Raw genomic sequence first — 22,599 nt, 5'->3', positions numbered from 1 at the left:
CTGGTCCATTCACCTTGCGTTCTGGGACAAAAGRCATTGCCTACTGTGCGTCATACGGTCAGTATTTAGCTCTGTTACACACCGTGGATAAAGCAACTTTAGATGCCATAAGATACAAAATACCAAATCTCAAATGTAGTTATTTAGAGTACGGTACAGCCAGGCTGAGGATATATTTAAAACAGTTGTTTTCTATTTCAGTGATGTCATTGCTGAATTTATTCCTGCCTATGAAACCTACAGCACCTTAAGATCATTTAAAAGGTATTGTAATTGTTGACATTTGAGACCCAGCACAAGCAGCMATGTTGTCTCCATGTGTCTTGCATGCCTGTGAACACCAACCATTATGCACACACTGTAGCACTGAAAATACCTCCTCCTGAAGGTTTCCTAGTGTCTTGCTACTTGTGGGTGGTGCCCCACAACAGGGCCAGTCCCGCTGGGCTAGGGAGCGTCTCCGGAGCGGGCCTGTCCCTGGTGCTGAAGGAGCCAAATGAGGGTGCGTGCTGCCTACCTGCCCGCCCGCCTGCTGCAGAGGCAGGGACCCCGGGCTGCTCCGGACCATGGCCTGACTCCCACGCCAGCACGAGCCACACAAGCAGATCTCATCTCCACACCTCTCTCTGCAAGGTGTGGACGCAACCGAGCAAAGTTCAAGGCCACTCCTGCCTTGGGCTCGGCTCTTACACTTAGCCCTGCTGTGCTGTATTTTCACTCCTGCACGTAACCCACACAGCTCAGCTCAGCTCAGGCACTGAGCTGGCTCATGTGGTGCAGGACTTGCAGGGACGGGAACAGTATTTCACCTCAACAATTTTTTAAAACAGCAGCTCTGTCTCCATGCTAAGGGAATAGCTGCTGTACTGGAGCATTTATTTTGGTTCATCAGGAACAAGTGATTTAACAAGTGACTTACTTAGCACTGTTGAATGGAGCAATGCTTGTAGCAGCGGGATTCGTGACACAGATCAGCAGACATACAAAGTTATCCAAAGGAAAGATATAAGACAAGAGAAAGCACAAAAATGATCCYCAAGTTTCACGTTGCAAACAATCTGTTCAGAATGATTTTTCACTTATGCTTTTTTTTCTCTTTTTTTTTGACATTTGTCTTGCACACCACCTTTTACACCTTACTCCACCAAAGGCTGTGACAAACATAGCGAGCGAGTAGGTGTATCACTCGCTCATGTCTCCCCCATCCCTTTTCRGGCAAATTCACCCTTTTTCAACTCCCCTATTTTTCCCATCCTAGCAATGTARAATGCTTTAAGAACTTTACACCTGTGTAGTGCATAAATGTGTGCTCCCACATACAGACATATAAATAAACTGTTTGKGGCCCAAACGGCGACGTCGCGTGGAACCTCACGGGAGACGTCGCCACTAAAAGCGACCCACGCGCCGCAGCGCCTGCCCCCTCCCGCGCGCCTTCCAGAACCTTCCGGGAAGCCCCGCCCCGCCCCGCCTCGCCTCGCTCCGCCCCATGGYGGCGGCTCTGCGCGCGTGCCGCTGCGCGGACCCCGGGGAAAGGGAAAGGAAAGGGAAAAGGAAAATCGAAATCATGYGCAGGTGTTTTAAAGCGATGGGGCGTCGGCCTGCCACACCTGCTGCACGGTTATAACGGCTAACGGYCTCGGGGGAGGGCTGCTAGCCTGCCATACTTGCTGCGGGTAACGGTTATAACTGTTAACGGTCCCCGAGGGTTGTCGGCCTGCCACACCCGCCGCACATAACGGTGATAACYGCGAACGGTCCCGGGGGGAGCCCGCGCGCTCCTGCGCCTGGCGGGGGCGCTGCCGCTTTAACGGCTCCACCTTAGCGGCGGCGCCTCCTCCGCTCGGGGCGAGGGCGGCGGCGGTGCCGGGGAGGCGGAGCCCGCGCCGGGGCAGCGCCGCGCGGGCCGCGCCGGGGCTGCCGCCGCCGCACGGTAAAGCGGGGGTCCMGGCGGGAGGAGGGGGCAAAGCTGCTGCCGCGCCCCGGCCTTGCGGCGCCCGCAGCTCCTGGTGGGCCGCCCGCCGCCGCGTAGGGCAAGGCGGCCTCGCGTCCGCGGGTGAGGGCGCCGGAGGGAGCGCGGCACCGGGCAAGGTTTCCCTCGCCTCAAAGCACTTGTGCAAATGACGGCTGTAGAAGGGGAGCCATATGCTGCCTATAAACGCATCCCCGAGGGATTAAAGGCTCTCCCTAGTTGAACAYGTTAACTAGTAAAGCCTTTCCAGGGAAGGTAGAGACTAGTAGGTGAGTGATGTGCTTGAAATCTGACTTTGGGGGAGCTGCTCAATTTAATCTTAACTTGTGGCTACTTGGAGTGTGAGCGTTTTCCTGGGAGCATGCTGCTACCTCGCAGGGGTGTAACAGTCTGTGAGGAGTCTGTGCAGTGGGGGATAAAGCTGAGGCTCCCACTGCGTGGCGGGGCTCAGGGGTCCTTTTGTTGCCCTGGCCCCCAGCTTGCAAAATGGTACCCAAATCCTGGTCCAGGTGGATGGAGCTTCGGAAGATGAGCATCTGGGCTCTTTAGCTGTGTTTCCTGTAGTCTTAATTGCTGTTTGTTTTTCCCCTCTTAGTCACAGAACAGTCAATTGAGATTGCAGGCAACAAGGCGCAAAGTGAAGCAGCCGCAGGGTTGCTGATTTGTACTATAGGTGGAAAAGCATGAAGGCAGAAGTGGCAAAGCCCTTTGCAGCCTTCTGTTTCTGGTTCAGATATGACCATCTGCATTAGAAGCTGAGCCTTGTGTTTTAATCCAGTCTCTGCTGTTCACTCCTTTGCTGACCTGAAGCTGATAATCTGTTATGACCAACCTGTGTAAGAAAAGGATGACAATGTTTACCTAAACAACAGATGTTTGGAGTTTTCTATCTTTAAATAAATGCATAGGTAAATGTATATAAAAATAAAAAATCTGTTGGAAGTGCCCCAGAAATGCTAAGTGTTATATGCTGTAGTTGAGATGTTTTTAAAAGCAATAACTGAGACCTTAGTAAGGTGAGACCTCAGTAACACATACCTAAGTCTTTTTGTAATACAGGCTGGAAGAAACCTTTGTAAAAGGGCAGGTGGCACTTGTTTTTCCCCTCCCTCAATAGCCAGTCTTTCCACAGGTGTGTCTTGCAGTGTAGCATAGGTTTCAAAGTCTTTGTGCCTCACATATGAGGTAGCTACACTGTGCTGTACCTGTCTACTATAGTAATGAAATGAGAACTGTGGCATTAAAAGCATACCAGTTAGGAGGGGGAAAAAATCTAAAACATGACTCTTCTGCAATAGTGAAGGATCTAAAGGTGAGAGTAAACAAAATAGTGTGAGGCTGTAAGGTGATACTGACTGTACCAAAAAGTCAAGCAGAAAACTGAGCTGTGTTTTTTGAAGACATCGTATCGCAGCAAGAGGGAGGGAGATCACATTCCATCATTATATCACACTAACATGTATCTCCAGGAATCGTATATTCTGTTGGGACCCTCAAACTGCATTACTAGAAAGATATCAACAAAGCAGATCTTGGTGATGCCAAAGGTGAAAGAAAACTTAATTCCTTCAGAAAGATCCAAGTACAGGACTTAAGATAACTGGACAAAGAGGCATCTAAGAGGAATTCAAGAATATAAAGTTCTGAAAGAAAGGGTATGCGTTAAGTGGGTGAAACAAACTGTGAGGAAGTACGAGTAGGAATAACTCAACTTAGTCCAGAATTCAGCAGGGAAGGAAAGGAGATAGCATTGAGCTTTCTTGCCCTGTAAAATAGTCTTGTTGTGGAAGCAATATTCAAAATCTGCTGGGGAAAAATCTTTGCTCTCAGTAGTTATTTTTACCTACAGTTTGATATTCATGAAGATATGACTTGTGAAGTAAAAGGCTTTTTCCTCTCTAGTGGCTCTTAGTGAAGTTCTTTAGTACTGATTAGCCCATAGATAGTAAGTACATGCTATTCTGTCCTATGGATAACTTGTAAGATCAGCGCCTAGATATATCTATTGTATCCCTGCTGTTACATGTGGAGCACAATTAGCCTTGAGCTAACCACAAATTTGGAATAATCTAGGATTGCATATTCAAACTATCTGGCTTAAAACATGAWTTTATTTTCTTCATTTTAGTGTATATGTGGATAGGTTCTTTGCACGTATTCCCAATGTATCCCCCTTGCCTGTCTGCTTTTCTGAATGAGTGCAAATAATCTTAGTTGGTGCAATTTAGGAATTAATGCAATAAAGCAGATGTTTTTGTTCTAAAGCTGAATGTTATCTTGTACTGCTGCTCCTCAAGAGGTAGCAGAGAGGCAGTAGTGAGGGAGACTGAGGCAGAAGATCCTAGTGTTTTTAACATTTTTTTTATAAAGAGATTTATATTGTTTATTGAAGAACAAGGTCTATCACAGATCAGAAGCCAATAAATTGTCAAGGAATCTACTTCTGAATTCCTCAGTGTTACAAATGATGCAGCTTTGTTACTGCAGTAAAAGTAGCAGATTCTCTTAGAAGCAAAGCTAGCATTGCAGCTGCAGTAGAGCTGGGGAGTAACACGGTCAGCTGAATGGAACAACTGCATTTCCAGGGCTTGTGTCCTCCATCTAAATTTAGTGTTGACTCCAGTGCATTTTATTTCATTCACTTCATGATGTGCACTTCCAAGCATGCAGTTGTAGCTTTCCTGAAGCTTTTTTTGTTATAACACGATAGGATGGTCTCCCATCACGTGTGAATTGTTTCCTATAGCCTAGTGTGTGTGATGTAGCTGTGGAAGTGTGGCTCAGCTGCAGCTCGGAGCTGCCCGCTGCAGATGGGAGCTCTCCTCAGCTCATTAGGCCAGCTGGTGCCTAGGGCCTGTTGTGCTCAGGACCTGACCAGCTTTATCACATCTGTACCCATCAGTCAGCCGGGGACAAGTCGGGGGGACATTGGGAGCTCTGGACACTTCCACATTTTGATATCTGAAGAGAAGATGCCACCCTACTCCTGGTAATTTTTTTTAATTAAATGTCACCTCTTATGCCACTAATCTCTTCTGACTCAGCGTAGCTTCTCTCTGAAGGGAAGGAACTAGAGTAATGTCACCAATGTTGAATAAACTGCAGAACATAGGCAAGAAGCTACCCCAAGAGAAACTAAATACTGTTGTCTGAGCAAACAAACAAAACTTTTGCAAGACTATTTTATTATGCTAAGAAGCATAAAGCAGCTAAAGTCTAAATTAAACATTGCTAACTTCTGGGAACAGAAGGATTATATGTAAGCATGCAGTTTATTTCTTCCTTAGCTTTCCCATGAGGTTTTGGTGGGCTTGTGCTGATAGTTATGATAGCACTGTACCCGCTGCACCAATCCACCTCTCTCTACTTGCTCTAGGTATCTGGCACAGGCTTTTTAAAGAGCATCTGTGTGTCTCACTGATCTGCCTTTGAAAACGGCAGGTTTTCTGGGTGGATCTCGCATCTGTTCAAGAGACTCCCAGTTGTAGGAGTCTGCAGAAGGCAAGTGGGGCCTGTGCTCTAAGTACGCCTGGCAAATGGAGCTGTGGCTGCAGTGTGAGCTTTTGTGCTGGTTAGAATTCACTGTTATTAGTCACAGCATTTACTTGGAAGAGAGTATATAGGTGATTAATGATGATGGGAGAGATGTGAAACTGTGAAGATAAAGATGAAGGAAATACATGAGGAAGCAGACTTGAAAGGTCTAGAAAATGAGAATTCTGGTAGTGATGATGATGTGYGCACATGTAAGAGCTGTGCCTGTTTGGTCATCTTGTGTTGAGAGGGTATATTGGCCAGGACACTGGCATTCTCTACACTTTTTTTTTTTTTTAAAAGAAAGTTTCAAGCTGTGCCAGAATTCATGTGGATACTGGCAAAAACCAAGGAGGAGGAGCAAGTGAGCTCAGTTTGGTATTTCATACAGATGCTAATGCCCCTTCTGAGAGTATCACTGTAGTTTCATAACATACCTTTCAGCCTGAATGAGCTCATGCACCCTTTCAGGTATCATGGGCAGATAAATGAATGCAATGTTATGTATGTGAAAGTAAGGCAAAAGCACGCAATCTGTTTTAAACATCTCTTGGTGCTTGGCTGTGTTCAGCTTTTTGTCTGTGCTATCTAAACTCTTGCTATTTAAATTCTTACAGATTTAGATATAGGAAGGTAATTTAGATGGACCTCACAGTTCATAAAAATGTAGCCTATCTTCTGATTCTTTTTGTCCACACGTCTGTCTTGGCTRGTAAATCAATAACTAACCTGGTTTCTCTTGCCTTTTCTTCTTTTTCTTTTTTTTCTATGCTCCTCAATCTTTGAAACAGTGTCAAGGCAGAGCAATAGAAAACAGCAATGAATTCTAGGAAGAGAAAAGGAACCACGCAGTGGGAATTTACCTCTGATCTTTTGTGTATATGCAGGTGCCCTTTAAAAAAAGAGATCCAATATTAGATTTAGAAAGAGGCTTGCTGGAAAAAAATGGGCAGTCCTGAGCAGTTCTATGGGTTCCTATAGATATAGTTAAAAAATGCTGTCAAATGTAGGTGCATCATGGAGATATTTGCAAAACAGTAGCACTCTTTTCTGTTTCAAGCTCTGTTTTTTCATTTGCTTTGTTTTTGGCTTGGGCCAGTTCTACAGTTTCAGCCCAACTTTTATTCAAATGTTCAGTTATGTTGTTTAATTTGGGATTCTGTCTAAAAACATTGTCAGTTCTTTTTAATCTAGTGTCAATGCAGAATATGATGATTTGCTTGTATAAATAGCTCTTTGGCTGCCATAAGTATTAAACAAAAGCTTTTATTGTTTCATGACTTTGAAAATTTATTAACTGTCTCCTTCGATAAAAGCTGGGACTCTTAATGCTTGTTCTCAAGTTCTACCATCAGTTGTGTATATTCATAGCTCTGCCAACCTCGCCTCCCTTGTCCTCTGTATTTTAGTTACTTCCAGCTTAAGGCAAAACTGCTGTTCAGCACTACTAAACTTGGGCTGGGAAATTTTATGGAACTTCAAATACAAATGGAATAGAACCTATCAAATATCTCAGAAATAAATTAGGCAAACAATGAGCTCCTTGGCAACTTAGTCCTTTGCTTAACTGTCATGCCATCAAGAGACTTGTATTAAAATAATATCTGAGTATATGATGTATGCGATGACATAAGGTATGTGATATAACTAAGCTTTTGCCACAGAAATCATTTGCTGATTCTGACTGAGAAATAACTTAGACCTCTACTGCATTTCAAGAGAATAAATTTTGGTTTTCTCTCGAGAAAGTGAAGGCTATGTAACAGAGCCAGAACTGTATCTGTGATGGTAATTGCATATAGTGCGGATTTTTTCATTTTAATAGACCAATGCAAAGCCAGCTRAACACTTTTTTGTAATGTATGGAAAGATTTACGTAAAAAGCACCTGTTTGCAGTCGATTATATATCACTGTGTACTAAGTATATGTTCTGAAGCTTAAGTTGCTTTGTAGCTGTTAACAGATTAGTAATAATATTCACTTGTATAGGATTATTTTTTCCCCCAAAATATATTTTGCTCATAAAGTAATTGAGCATGAAGGGGTCTTGAGAAGCCTAGAAAGATCTGTCCCCCCCTCCCTGGGGGCTATATTAGACCTCTGAGTCATGAAGTCTTTGCATAGTAGGTGTCTGGTTACAAACCTTTTATGGGYCCTACTCAGCTGGGATATCAGCATCTGCATTATAGCTTCCATCTATTCTTAGGTGGTATCCCAGCACGACTGAACAGGCAAGGCAAGAAGAGAATATACTTTTCTTGTAGAAAACCGTTTCCTCTTTTCATTCTGTTTCTTTTCACACTTGCTTTGTCTACTCCATCCTTCTGTTCTGCAGTGCCTTGTCATCGGCTGGTGAAGGAGGTACAAAATGGCTTACAACGTGACTCTGAATGGACCGGGACCATGGGGTTTTCGACTGCAGGGCGGCAAGGACTTCAACATGCCCTTGACCATCTCCAGAGTAAGTGAGCAGGAAGCTTTATCAAGTTTGTATAGGTTGGGAAGTAACGTACAGTAAGTACACTCTGATGTAGGCAAGCAAAACAGAGGATTTCTGCAGCTAGATCAGGGTAAAAGGAATATACTGTAGGCTTTATACGTACCAGTTCAGGGCACAGCCTATCATTGGTAAWACCACAGGAAAACAATTGTGGATTATGTGTTTTTAAGAGTGATGATACTGTCTCTCTTTAATGAGCTTGCAGCTCTGTTTAGATTGTGCTGTATCTTTTCTGTTGTCAGGGACCGCTCTGGTCCTGTCTATATGGAGCTCTGGAGGAAGGGAATAGGAGAACCACAAATAATGAAATAAAATTTTTATCACTACTATAAATCTATATATTTATATAGCAGTATATAACTGCTTCTAAATGTATGAAGTCTGTACAGGATAAAGGCATATATTTCCCCCCTTTTCTGGGAGGTACAAGAAACCGGTACAAATTAGACATGTCAAGCAGAATACTCAATAATGCTGAAACTACTGTCTTAAATAATGCATAAGACTTCCATTTGTCTGATTGATGAACAGTGTTTGATTTAATAATTAACCAKTGTATCTGTGTTTTTTTTTCCATAGCCATCTCTTTTCCCTTCTATAAGAGGAATAACTTAAGGCATTTCAGTCAGGTGCCGTTAGAACCTTAACTATATCTTTCTTTAAAAGCTTCTAACTCTGAATGGTCCTCAAGTGCAAAAGTTTCCCAGTCTTCTTCTGCTCTTATGAAACTAGATAGCTTTGTGTCACTTCTGGTTTGGAAACTCTGCTTTCCAGTATCTCTCAGCAGCTTCTTTTGGCTTTTTTGGCAGTTCGAGCTTTAATTCAGAATGTTCAGACGTTTTAGAGAAGTACTGGTTGCTCCACAAATCACCTGCATAAGGCTTATCAGTTTGCACTGCAGTGATGAGCGAGGTTACTTGCGTAGCAGTCTTTAAAAGGAATACCAGAATGATTGAATCGGATAAACAGATTGCAAAAAGAAACTACTGCACTGCAAAAAATAAAGGACTACTTTGAAACATTTCTTAATGAAAAATAGTCTGTTAAATTATGATATCGAGTTGATATTCCTGGCACAACTATGAATCAAGACAGACAAGCTTCTGAAATTTTACCTATCCTGTTTCATATTGAAACTGTAAAGCTCTGTCTTATATACTCTCCTTTATTCCTGCATGTAATGTTCCTTTCTCTCCAGAGATGTATTTGTGGTAATAGTTGTGTGGTGAGAGGACTTTTTCATGATCCCTTTTGCAAGAGAGGTATTTGTGCCATTGGAGTGGCAAAGAAGGGTGTTCTGTCAGTCTTGCAAATAATRACTGCTTACAGAAATCACTTCCATAAATTTATGCAAACTTGAGCATGGTAAACACTTCTGGTATTTTATTCCTTACTCCACTGAAGGTATTTGCAGGCATACTCATGACATTTTTAGCACCCTGCTCTGTGAAGTGTTGAGATTTTAAAAGTAATTCATCATGCCTGGAGGCCACCTGTCAAAGACTGTGGCTATGACACTTGCACTGTATGACACAATGAAAAGTCAATTGTTTCCCMAAGAGTCCATAGTCTTAGGTGGTGGTCTCGTAAGGGAGACTTACTCCTATCCAAAGGTTGTGTGATTCTCGTGGGACTGCTTAGGGCATGTGATGAGCTGGAGTAAATCTCTGTGGTRGCTGGATTCCAGAGGCAGAGAGAAATTACCATTTTGCACAGCTGGCTGCATTCCTGGCAATAGAAGTGTCAGAAAGTACTGTTAAATGCTTTGAAAGATTCCCCACTGAGGCCCTGTTTTGGGCTGTGAACATTGCTTTAGGGTTTGGAAGCCTACTTAAGGGAAGAAGCAGACATGCAGAAAGGAGCATGCTGTCTCTTGGGGAAAGGTGGACTAGGAATGTCTGCTATTTGTGATATTTTTACTAGTTAAGAGTTTAATGCATTATTTCTGGTAATAATGTCTATTTCTAATCTATCTTCCTGCACATACATGTATCTAAAACTATCAGAGATTCCTGTTATGAGCAGTTTGCAGACAAGTGAGGTGGGCTATGAACCCGAATGTCATTGCGGTCTTGCCAAAAGGAGAAGGGAAGMCTACTTATTTGCTTTTTTTCCTCAAGGATATCTTGAGAGTATAAACTGTGAGAACTGTTCCTTTTCTTGGGCAGAGCATGCAGTTCTGCATGTTCTCAGCAGGTACTGCACACATCTGTGGACTAGTTTTGATCTACACTCCCACTGAGATGGGACCAGACTTGCAGTATGTAGAACAGTGGTACTTAAAATGCAACCTTTTCGACTGAAAGGACCACATGGTTGCTTTTAGTACCTGATGTGGCATGACCTCTTTGCTTCYTCATGTTTAGTTTTTCACTACACAGGCAGATAGACTTTACCTATGGGTACACACATTATACTCTAGCAGCTTCCAAACAGATGATCTGTGGAGTGCCACTGAAAATAGAAGATTCACCTTCTTTTATGGAGACTCTTTCTTCTGTTAATGCTGCAGGTCATATAGTGACAGCAGCCTCTGTGCTCCTAGGAAAGATGACAGCATTTACTACGCCAGGTTTGTTCATCCCATCTATAGTTTTACCTATGTATGTTCAAGAGACTTYCTGAAAGGAAAGGCTGATGTTGGTGTTACTACTAAGTGAATCCTCAGCTAGACGTAAATGGGTATCCTGGGCTTAAGGAGTAGRACTGTGGCCTGGAGCTTGGGAAATCCAGGCCTTATCATCCAGCCAGGGAAGCAATGCAAATCTGAACCTCTGCTAATGCTTCTGTTCAGGAAAATGTTCTTCTCCTTAAAGCTGTGAGCAATGAAGAGAACTACTCTTTCTCAGAGCTGTATGTTATAACATTTCAGGTTTAAAGGTCTTTTAAAAATACTTTCTGAGATGTTGTCTTTTATTCCCATCTARGAGGCTCAGCTGATCATACTGACACAGGGATATCAGTCAGTCAGCTGGGTGACAAGCGAGGGCATAGCTTTGTGTTCCCCCAAAATGGAACATAGTGCTTAATGCTATGTTCTCTGTCTAAAAATAAGTAGCTGTATGCTGACAGTAGTAGGGCGAGAAACAAGTACATAAGAGATAATGTCACCCTGCAGCTTCATACTCTTTTAACAATGGAACAGATTCTTAGAAAATAATCTGGGAAGACTTTGTACTTTAAACCTATTCTTTTACTCCCCACCCTACAGACCTTCCCACTCTCCCAGATGAATTCACCATGAGATGTCCCTTTTACATATCASTAGTGTCTGACTCTGGGCGAAGCTGAGCGTCTGTTCTTGCTGAAATGAGAGTTGCAGGTTATTGGCACTGCTAAGAGCTGCCACCAGTGGCCTCATTGTACTTGCAAATCTCATCCTTCTGAATTGATGTAGGCAGCAAAGCAGTTTTTCTCCTACTGCCTGCACTGTCAAATGTTTTTCTCCTACTGCCTGAAAACAAGTCAAATGAATTTTATAGACTTAATCCTCTCTAAGAAGGATATTAGGCATGATTAATCATTTAAGTGCTATATTGTTATGTTACTTAAGATGGAGTAATTGAACATGGATGGATAAAATGGCTGTCACTTTATATTTGTGAATGATGTTTATTGAGCAGTAGACTTGTACTGAGACAGGCTGGCTTGCAAGTGGGGCAATGACATGTAAGGTATGCAGTAATTATTGTTATATTCAAAGAGTTAAAACACTATCTGAAGCGGTGTAGTTGCTTAGTACTGATGTGTTCATTCTGCTTATCCACTCTGTTCTCTTCCCTAATAGAGGAGGAGGTTGTTGTTAATGTTGCCTGGGTGCCAAATCAAAGCCTGAAGCTAAAGGAGACTATTTAAACAAGCAACAACAGCAGAAAGATAATATTAAAAAGCTATTTTGGCTTTGCTTTAGTGAGTAGGAAATTGAAATTTGACCATGATGGCAATACAGCAAGGGGAAATTCTGAGCRCTAGTAGGAAAAATAAATGACATTTTGAGCTGATCTGTGTTCTTGCTCTGATGCAAGCAACRCAGAGCCTTCTGAAAGCTCTTCTAGTATTGTCAATCCGTATCACTAGAGGAAGAGGAAGCAGGCTTTTCTCATATTTCTTGGGTTCTCTCCTTTTACTTGTGTTTTAATTACTTTCTGTCCCTTTTTCACTCCCAAACATACAGATGTCAACCTCTCTCTGTGACTGTTTCTCTCAGGGGATCTGTGTTCATCCTGTATTCCTGGTCACTTGATTACCTATGGGTTTTCAGTGCTTGACAATAAAGAAGTGTTGGTTGGAAGGGGAGTCCCTCTTATCTTTTGTTCCTTTATTCTGAAAGTCAGCAAAAGAGATTGCTGTGTCGAACAGCAGGCACCCTGCCACTGTGATCTGAACAGGTGTTGTTCAGGATTCATTGTCATCAGGAGAAGGAAGTATACCTGTGTTGACTGAAATCAAGGCATTTAGCAAGTTCATTTGAAACGGATTTCATATCCTTCATTAAGAATCTCTCTGATAATAGTTGTGATAAAATTTCAACTTTGAGAGAAAAGATTTGTTACATCTCAAAGTCAAGTCTTTCACAATGCTGAAAGATATAAATCAATGTYGATGTTAATGTCAATTAATGTCAGGTGGTGTGTTCTTAATGAAAAAAAGGCAATATCTTCTTGTATCACCCCTCTTTTAACTATGAGTGAATAGAGAGGCTTTATTTTTCTGCCAAAATGCAAATGTCTAGCTTCAGAGATGGGTTGTGAATCATGGGATTTTAATGTAACTATCCTTTTTCTTCTGAAAGCTTTGAATTTTTATTCATTGACCATTTGAAATTCTTCTCCTTTCCTACATTGGAGCTCAGAATAGTTTCCTGCAAGAAGGGAATGAAGTTTTACCAGGGCAGCTTCTAAGAAGGCTCTAAAACATTGCAGTCTAAGTGAGGGGTGGGGGAAAAAACTATTCTGTTGGTGTCAGCTTTCCTTTCGGAATCTGCTTAATTTTGTGGTAATTTTGAAACTCAATTTCTAGAAACTATAATTTTGCACTAAGGGGAAGGGACTCTTTATTTTCTATTCTATTTAGATATCAGTGTTATGATGTACATGTACATACATGCACATACTTCCTTAATGAAGGAGAATATATTGCCACCAAATAACTTTAAGGAAGGGTGATGTTTACAGCTCTGCTACAGCTTTTGGTTATTTGTTTCCTTTAAATCAAGTAAGGAAAATTTTCTTGACAGTGAGGGTGACAGAGCCCTGGAACAGGTTGCCAAGGGAGGTGTAGAGTCTTTTTCTTTGGAGGTCTTCAAAACTCACTTGAATGCAATCCTGTGCCGCATGCCACAGATGCCCCTGCATGTTCTCGGGGGTTAGACTAGATGATCTCTAAAGGTCCCTTTCAACCTTAAGGATTCTATAATTCTATGTGCTTGCAATTGAAAACCAGCCCCTCATTGCTGTATGATGAAAATGACTAAAAACTRAACCCAGTGCTGAAAGCCGTGAATGTGTAGAGTACTATGTGCTTTGCATAGTACCTGTGTAGGTAGCTCTGTTTCAGATTGTGTTTCTCAATTCTGTCTGTTATGAATTTCAGGATAACCATGTAGCCCTGTTGGAAYGTAGGCCAGATTAATATGGCTAATGGTCTGTAATAGCTGTGGTAATGGCTTAAGCGATGTGTAGCTGGTGTTATATAATAAACCCTGGTGCCCTGCTTGTTCTGACACAAAATACTTAGCGAWTGCAGTTGTAGCCTTTCCTTTCTCTTTGGTCTGCTAAATGCAGCTTGCTGGAGTTTGATTGTTATCTGGGTCATTGAATCCATTGTGGCAGTGTCTCTGAAAGAGCTCAGTGTATAGAGTAACCAGACATAGGATCTACTCAGTTACCAACTCACTTGTAAATATAGTCAGTATTTGTTGGTGCTAGGCTACTACTRCTTCCAAAAAACAGTTTGCAGGGACTTTACAGCTTGCTTTCTTGCTGCAGGAAGAGATGCATAACCTTGCCTGTGAACAGGAGGCCTAGTGTTGATTGACTATGGTGAGAAACTTGGGCCTAGCAATGGTGAAAAGCYGAGGAGGATTTCACAAGTGGAGATAACTGTAATTACTGTGTCTTTATGTAGCTCTCAAGTTTACTGAATTAACTTGTATAAATTTTGAAGCTTCCTGAGAACCATTAAAAGTACCAAGARGTAACCAGTAAGTTACGAATTTTTGGATGCTGAAGGTGGATTTTATAGTGAAAATATACAACCCATTTCCGTTTAGTACTTTTATTATGTTCTCTGCTGTCTGACCTCGTAAATGGCAGCCTTCCATGACACAGCAGATAACCCTGTTATTAATTCTGTTCTGAGTAGCTTATTGCAGAATGATTTTTAGGCCAATTAAAGAATGAAATCAGCAATGAATCTGCAAATATGTTTGCTTTAGCTATCCTGGCAGCAACAATTTTCATCTCACTAGATATGTTTAGTGAGAGGAAGGAGGAAGACTTCTAYGGAATTTTTTAAGTTGATACTTGCTTATCTTGAATAAAATAATTTAAAATAGTGTTTTGCAGTGCCCTTCAGGGTATGCTTTGAAATTGCTAATGCTGTCTGAAAAAGGATGACAAAAAAGCATGTGAAAGGGCTGTTTTTCCTTCTGCTATTGGAATTAATCTCTTAAAGGTTCCTTGAGAGTGAAATCTAAGAGGMTTTTCTGCAACAATTTTTTACCTTATTAAAACCTAATTTTATCGAGTATACAGTGCTGTTTAATAAATGATGCTTTGTAAGGAATTGATTTATYGCCTGTGCAAAGCGAGGACAAGAATAGCAGTAGGTACACTGTTTTGTTGCATTGTGTTAAATATACTGTATTACTTAAGTTATGAGTTAAAAGCAAATAAGTGTTACTCATCAAAACATGCCTTACAGGGAATGAGGAAAAAATTATTTGACTTAGCTGATAATGTAATTTAAGGTTTCAGGTGATATGATAGCTTCAGCATATCGGCTGCCAGCCTGATGCTGGCCCTGCATCTTAGCCTGCCTTACTGTTAGAAATCCTTTTGAAACAGTCCTGAAAGGTCCATTTTCAGGTCTGTGAAAAGTATATTTGTTTCTCTAAAATGCAAAACTATTTCTTTGTCCTTCTAGGCCTCCTGGGTGTAGGGGGGAAGCTTTTCAGGGACAGAAGGAAAACTGTATTTTTTTTATCCACTAATTTTGTGTGTAAGCACYGTTTTTCTAGAACTGAGTACCTTGAAAATAATTAATTAGTTACCAGMCTAGTAATGGCTTCTGAACATGCTCCTTAAAGGTGACTTTTTTTGCTCCCCTTTGCCTGTGGCCAGCAGCCTTTTTCCAGAACGTCAATGAGATCTTGCCCTTCTTTTTAGGAAGACGTAATGGATCAAATGTCTTAAMGGCGTGCAAATCCCCAGGCAAGGGTAGAGTTACCTTCCACACCTCCCACCTATGTAGCTGCTGTCGGAGTTATCTGTGCCACAGGTGTTCAAGCCTGGACTTGTGAATATATRGATTTTAACCTTTGTCCAAAATCCTTCCAAATACACTTGATTTGTAGCAATGGCAGCTGAGGATTAGGAAGAACTCTGCCTTTCATATGCTGGCACCCTTTCTCAGAGTCCACATACCAGCTGCTAGGCTATTTTGGCTCCCTCACTTGTTGCTCTTGGTTAGCTGTACTTGTTAGTGCAGAGGTAAACCCATATTCTCATTRAAGCTGGCTCAAAGGTGCACGCTTAGTTTGAACAAGCTATGATCATCTATGTAAAGACAGCATTAATCACAATTAGTCTTAATGTAACACAAAGAATAACTGTAAGGCATCATAATATTACTACCTGGTTAGGGTGGCATGCATGCACTTCAGAGGCCTCTGTGGGACTATCATGCTATATTTAAAGCATCCTGTAATTTAGGAAGCTATTTTGAATTGGAATGAATGCTGTATTTACTTCAGACTTTTGGAATGCCAGCTTGGGATGTGACATCCAAAAATCCAGAAATACTATGCGTAACTCCACATTCTAGTATGTACTGCCAAATCCAGAATGTTCTGGTATTAGGGTCARTTTGGGCTGCCTTTTCTTGATCCTCACGGTCCTTTGGAGCTGTCCTCTATTTGAGAATGTCAGCATTCTCTCCTTACCTAGTCATAGCTGGCTCAAAAATGGCCAGGGACAGGTGCTACTACTGCAGAGAGGTGTTTAAAAAAGAAGGGGACAGCTGAAACAAGATGTTCTTTCATCAGAGATGGCTAAGATTAATCACCCTAAGAAATAAATTTCTAGTCTTGCTGTTAACTTTAAGAATTGGAAACCTCCTTGTCAAATTGCTTTCCTGCTGGGAAAATTCTTGTCTTGGGCTTACTAAAGTGGCCTAACATTGTTTGGGACTAAATCCTATCTGGAGGAGCCAAACTCACTAGACCTCTTGCAGGAGGGCGTCTCCCATACTTGAAAGCTTAGTGCCTTGGTTGTGGCAGTCAGMTGTGAGAGTAAGCATATTGATACCTCTGTGGACAGTGTTCATGGGTAGAACAAATGGAGACTGGATGAGGAAAGTGAGGACCTTCCTCAGAGAACCTTCCATAAAATRTTGATATTTTGTATAAGAAGGAAGAGCCTATGCAGGATGCAAGAGTACACGAGGGAGTTGGCTGAGCAGAATAAGTTACGCAAGTTTACCACTGCTGTATTTAACTTACTCTCCCTTTTCCTTGCATTAAATAGTCATCACTATCCTTTGCTTGGGAACCCAATCTGCAGCTAACAGCAGTATCATTTCTGAACTGAGAGGAGGACCCAAAAGAAGCTGTCTTAATTGAGAGGAGGCGTAATATCTCAGAATTTCTGGAAGATGTATCCCTGAGCTTATAATTACACCTCTTGTGGATCACAAGTCATGTTCTTGTCCTACTCATGGGCAGTTCCATCCACATCACTGCTTAAATCATTCTGCARAGCTTTGTTTGCTCACACTGCCAAATGATTTCAAACTGCAGTCTCTTTTCCATTGAAAATATGTTGAGCACTGATAGTACTTTTAYGGTTCTTTTATTTAGTTAAGTGTTTCTAGCTTTGGATGTGATAGCAGTAGATAAAGTATGTGGGAGAAGCAGCAAAAAATTATAAGCTCTAGTGAAACCATGAGTTAGTTAAGTTTGAAATCTAGTTCAGTTGTGTCTAGAGCTAAYTGTAATCCCTTTCCTAGTAAAAGGGAGAAGTCTGAGGACTAGTAATTTACATGGACAGGATTGTTCTCAAAGAATATGAAGCAAGGACCCTTTGGTGCASTATACATGTGAGAAGTTATCCCAGCTTGTGGGAATGTTTTAGAGGGGTAAAAAAAAAGTCACTTAGACAATATAGAAGGCATATTTCCAGTTTGATTGGCAAGATGAGGAGGTGGTATATCATTTCTTTGCATATGAAGGGACTGGCAGTGAATGAAACCAAAACTAGAACTAAGCTGCTTTATTTATCCTTTGAACAGGTGCAGCACAAGCAGCTGCAATATGATCTTTTATATACTCTACCCCCAATTCCCTGGAGTTCGTGTGTCCTAAAGACAACCTAGGAAGGAGGGAGGGAGGACACTCTTGTACAGTATTACATTTTCTGGGGCAGTATTATATTTTATAAGTACAGTGTGAGGTGCTGATCCTTCCTATGGGGAAGGAATTCAAAAGTTAGACCTGAGTTGCATGTCATCTGGTGGTATGGGTAGATGCCTGTTTCTCTTGCTGCTGTTTAACTCGATTACTGAAATCAGTCTATAAGTTTTCTACTCTTGTGTATTTCTTTATAGGTCAGAAAAAATGGTACAAAGCAATAGTTTTGAAAAATAAAACACCTGTGACTTGCCTCATGTTAATGGGGTTTCTAGTACTTTTAATTTGAAGAAGATATTGCTAAGGGAACTACTGATTTTTTTTTTGTTTGTTTGCATTAAGCCTTGGTCTTTTTCTGCTAGTCTTGGCAAATTTTAATTGTGTCCCCATGTTAAATGCACCCACAAGCTTGGGAGACAAAGGAAGAGCTCTTGCCAGGTAGTTCAGATTAAGTCTCTCGATTCARAGTTAGGAGCCAGGTATAGGTTTGGGAGCAAATGGTCCTCATTGGCATTTTGTTCTGGAATCTCTGCTGTACGTGTTTCAGCCTAGATGCTGATAGTCCATAGTTTTAATTTTCCTCTAAAGTATTTGCTYTTGGCTCTTATCACAGATAACACAGTGGCTATGTGACCTCTAACAGCTCTTTAGCGTGAGCATGTCCTGGTGTAAATTGAGGATGGAAACAGTACTGCTGTGGAGAAGGGGGGGGGGGAGGGAAACACCCTTTTTAAAGCATAATTTTACTCAACTGCAGACCCTCAACTTGAACTACATAAAAATGCAGATGACTAGCAAGAAAAGTCCTGAAATTGCTGAAACCTCTCTGGAAGGAGTAYACGTGCCATTTCTGACACTGTCACCCACCTTGCTACAGTTGCATATTTCTGTCATACTGTAATCAACTAAATGCATTTTTTTCTGGCTAAATGTTAACTCTGAGGGCTGAAGRTGTTGCTCTGAAGACACAAATCTGAGACTTTTGGTTTTTAATATCCATTGTATTGTTTTAATATATTGAGCCTGTGATGTTAAGCATCTATATTTTTATGGTCATTTTTGCTTTAAAAAAGAAGGAAATAGGAAATCCAGTGAAAATTTATTTGCTTAAGAAAGACGTAAAATCTAGACTGCTCTTGTGTCTATTTTCAGTTTTGGTTCTGTTTCATTTGGTTTCATTTGGGATCCTGGGGTGCATTAAGAAAAGCRTCTCCAGCAGGTYGAGRGARGTGATCATCCCCCTCTACTCAGCCCTGGKGAGGCCACATCTGGAGYACTGCGKCCAGTTCTGGGCTCCCCAGTACAAGAGGGATGTGGAGCTGCTGGAGAGAGTCCAGCGCAGGGCTACSAGGATGATCAGGGGCCTGGAACATCTGCCCTAYGAGCAAAGGCTGAGAGAGCTGGGCCTGTTCAGCCTGGAGAAGAGGAGGCTGAGGGGGGACCTGATCAGCGTGTATAAATACCTCAAGGGAGGCAGTGAGGAGGAGGGGGGCGGCCTCTTTTCAGTGGTGGRSAGKGATAGGACTAGAGGAAATGGCTTCAAACTGAAGCATCRGAAGTTCCACAGGAACTTAAGGAAGCATTTCTTCACTGTGMGGGTGACAAAGCMCTGGAACAGGCTGCCCAGAGAGGTTGTGGAGTCTCCTTCTTTGGAGATCTTTAAAACCCGCTTGGATGCAGCCCTRTGCCACGTGCTCTAGGTGACCCTGYGTGAGCAGGGGGGTTGGACTCGATGACCTCTGAGGTCCCTTCCAACCTTCGGCATTCTATGATTTCTGTTGCATTTGAAATCATGCAAACTTGGTTTCTTTATTTCACCTYTATTGTTTTTATCCTATTTTTCATCATTTTTTTCATCCTATTTTCTGCCTTTAYGTTGTTAAGCCGTAGTTGTCATGGCTCTGGGTGTGGTATTGGATGGATTTGCAGACTTGTCCTGTGGGGTCTCCGGAGTTCTGGATGCTGCTGTGATACAAAAGATATTTGTGTTTGATACTATGCTTGATAGTCYTTTTCTTTTCTCTAGTGCCTTGCATCACTTTGTATTGTAAATAGCTTGCACTGCTCTGAGTCTCAATTTAGTGACACAACAGAATAGAGATAGTGACCAAGCCTTGTATTTAAGAAGAGCTTTCTGTAAGTTGTGCTGAAAATTGATGGTATGAGTCTTAACCTATGCTTAGCATGGAAATGTAGCTTTTCTTTCCCTAACCATTGACAGCCTGTAGAAACTGATAATCTTTTTCCTTTGTATTCTTTTTCTGACACCTCTGTCTTGTGTCTGTTTATGGCCAATTATAATTGCAGGGAATAAATCAGTGCACCATAATGATAGGTCTTTGTCTTTTGATTAAAATGCATACTATGTATTTTGTGGTGCAAATTTTTTTTTGCTGGCTTTTCCAGCTCAATACTCAGCTTTCATCTTTACATAAAGTTAGCTGTTCATGTAGTGTTAGTGAAAATCCAATTAAGAAGTGGCTACAAGACTGGATGACCAGTGCGTGTTCTAAGCTAGTGAGATTATTAGAAAACTATGTATGTACTAAGGGAGGTGCAGGATGTATGTGGAAATGACTCTAGTAACTTTTAAAGCGTTTTGCAATATCCTCCTAGACCTGGGTTAGTATAGAGAGCCTTAGGTTTTGAAAAAGGTAATTCTCAAGAGAATGAGGGTATCGAGTCTAAAAGAGGAAAGAACATTATAAACCTGCATATTGGCAYAGGACCAGAAGGAAGTTTAAAGTCTTGCCTGGAAGCTCTCCTCTTAGAATAATCCTCCTAATCTACTGAACACAAGATTAATCTGTTTTAGGTTAAACAAGGAAGGAGAAAAGTCATGCTTGCACTTATTTACTTGCTCACAATATTTATGTAGAAATTTAGAAAAAATCATTTTTTGTATTGCTTTTTGTGTTATTTCAAATAGTTTCTTGTATTTGTAGCAAGAAAAAATGCTACCCTAATAGTCTAATAGATAATATCTCATTTGTAACATGCTTAAAGGGGTAAAATCAAAAATTCTCCATAGTGGGAAGAATGACTTTAAAGAATGAAAACTATTCAAGTTGTCCAAATTTAGGCAGATGATAATTAGAAACCTTCTGATTGCATATATTTTGGGTTTAGCCCTAAATCTCTATGGTGTGCCCAGTTCCAAGTGTTGTAGCTGCCATCTGGAACTTAATATAATCTCTGTTTCTGTTTCTCTTTTCTTTTTATTTAATGCTTTAATTAAAATACAGAAGTMCTGACCATGCAAGAGACTATTGTTGGCAAGCCTTTGATGAGCACTCCTGGAATTTCATTGCAGGAGCTGTGACTTCTGTTTTATCTGAAATCTCACTGGCTGCTGATGACAGACAAACTCTGTTTTTAGCATTGCACTGAAGGTCAGGCAAATGACTGGCTCTCAGATAGAGTAACTGAAGATACTGGAACAAATTTATTCCTGGTATAATTCCACTAGTTCTGTGGAATTGCAGGGCAAATATATTGATGCAAAGGGTCTCTCAAGTTGAAAAATGATATGACAGTTCATGTCTGCTTGTGTTTTTTTAAAAAAATAAAAGTTGGGCAAAATACCTTTTAATGTGAAATAAATTCTTTCTGTAAAATAAATGCTATCCACTCTGAGAGTAATACATTTACCTCATACAAAACCAGCATAGCTTCATTAAGGAGACTGACTACCACTGAAAGTACTTTGTGCCTTTTTTCCCCCCTAATCTTTGAGGATATAACTCAAATTTTTTTAATCAACATAATAGATTGATACTCTTTTTTCCAATTGTATATATGATAGGGTTGATCTAGGAAATGTATATATTTCTTAGGATGATTTCCTGGTGGAGTTTGGTATAATTTCATCATCTTTGACAAATTTTTAATTTTAGCTGCTGTTTTGGCACACCAAGTCTGTACACTCTGTCCAGCAGACAGGCTAGATACCTCATTTTATTACAGCAAGTTACTTTTAATTCGTATTCAAGATGTTAAATTACAAACGGTTCAAGAAAGCTCTTTAAGTAACTTGTGAAGACGGTATCTAGATATACACTGTTGCTCAYGTATTGGGAAAGGAAGTGTGAATATATAGACACTCACTATAAGGTGGCATTGCAACGAYTAAAATGGCTAGAAAATATGAAGGACTTGAGGAGAAACCTTGTTGCACGAGTCACAGCCAGACTAACCGTTTCCAGAGYGTAAATGCAAGAAAGAGATGCCTGTCAGCAGGGAGAGTGGCCAACAAGGGGTGGTTGTCACTTAGGCAATTCGGCTGAATTAAGGCAGGTCAGATGGATAACATGTAAAGCCCTAAATGCCTTTGTTTGGTAAAAGATAACATCTTTTATGTTACTTTGTACCTGAAGGACCAGGGCTACATGTTGATTACCAATATCTGGGACTGCTGGGAGTTAGCGCAAAGATTCGGGACGAAGTGTTTATAAAAAAGGGCATTATTGAGAATACGAAACACATGTAAAATATGCTAATAGATACCAATACGTTTACAGTTCTATGGTAGAAATAGGTACCGTAAAGCTCAAATTATATGTTTTAGTATTTTGGTCTTATTTTTGCCAAGAGGCTATACTTCAGGGAGATCTCCTTTAAAGACAGCAAGATGTTTCTTTAGTGATGGTTACCCTGATGATCATAAARTACCAACAACTGTTACCATCATGAGGCAGGATTTCTTCAGACTTGCTTAGCTTCGGCTAGAATGCTGGGCCCGGAAGGGCTCAGCACTACCAAACCATCCAGGACATATGCTCTTTTTAAATCCATGAAAAATCCTGTGCTCATTCTATACCCTGTGTTCTAATGTCAAAGCAAATACATGTTATACCTCCAGCACCTGCTGGAACACATACTTGAACTACTTTATAGTAGTACTAAGCATACCACCCTACTTAAAGTCCTGTCAACATAGCTATGATAAAGCCCCTTTTGGAAAA

At 41.2% G+C, this 22,599-nt stretch overlaps 1 protein-coding gene across 3 annotated transcripts in view; it reads left to right on the top strand.

The window, feature by feature from the left end:
- Window positions 1-1,907: 1,907 nt before the first annotated feature.
- LDB3 (LIM domain binding 3) overlaps window positions 1,908-22,599 on the top strand; it is a 97,991-nt gene continuing 77,299 nt past the window's right edge. For 2 of the 3 annotated variants that reach the window (XM_026043097.1, XM_026043099.1), the window contains exons 1-2: window positions 2,074-2,241; window positions 7,843-7,968. In XM_026043097.1, coding sequence (XP_025898882.1) covers window positions 7,876-7,968 — 93 coding nt within the window. In that variant the 5' untranslated portion in view covers window positions 2,074-2,241; window positions 7,843-7,875. Of the gene's footprint in view, window positions 1,934-2,073; window positions 2,242-7,842; window positions 7,969-22,599 lie in introns of those variants that run through there. The other variant, XM_026043098.1, reaches the window with a different exon arrangement.

Source organism: Nothoprocta perdicaria, unplaced genomic scaffold (genome assembly GCF_003342845.1).
Source record: "Nothoprocta perdicaria isolate Ctin4 unplaced genomic scaffold, notPer1 scaffold_32, whole genome shotgun sequence".
NCBI lineage: Eukaryota > Metazoa > Chordata > Aves > Tinamiformes > Tinamidae > Nothoprocta > Nothoprocta perdicaria.
Note: the sequence above shows the minus strand (reverse complement) of the source record. Positions and strands in the feature narration are given on the sequence as shown.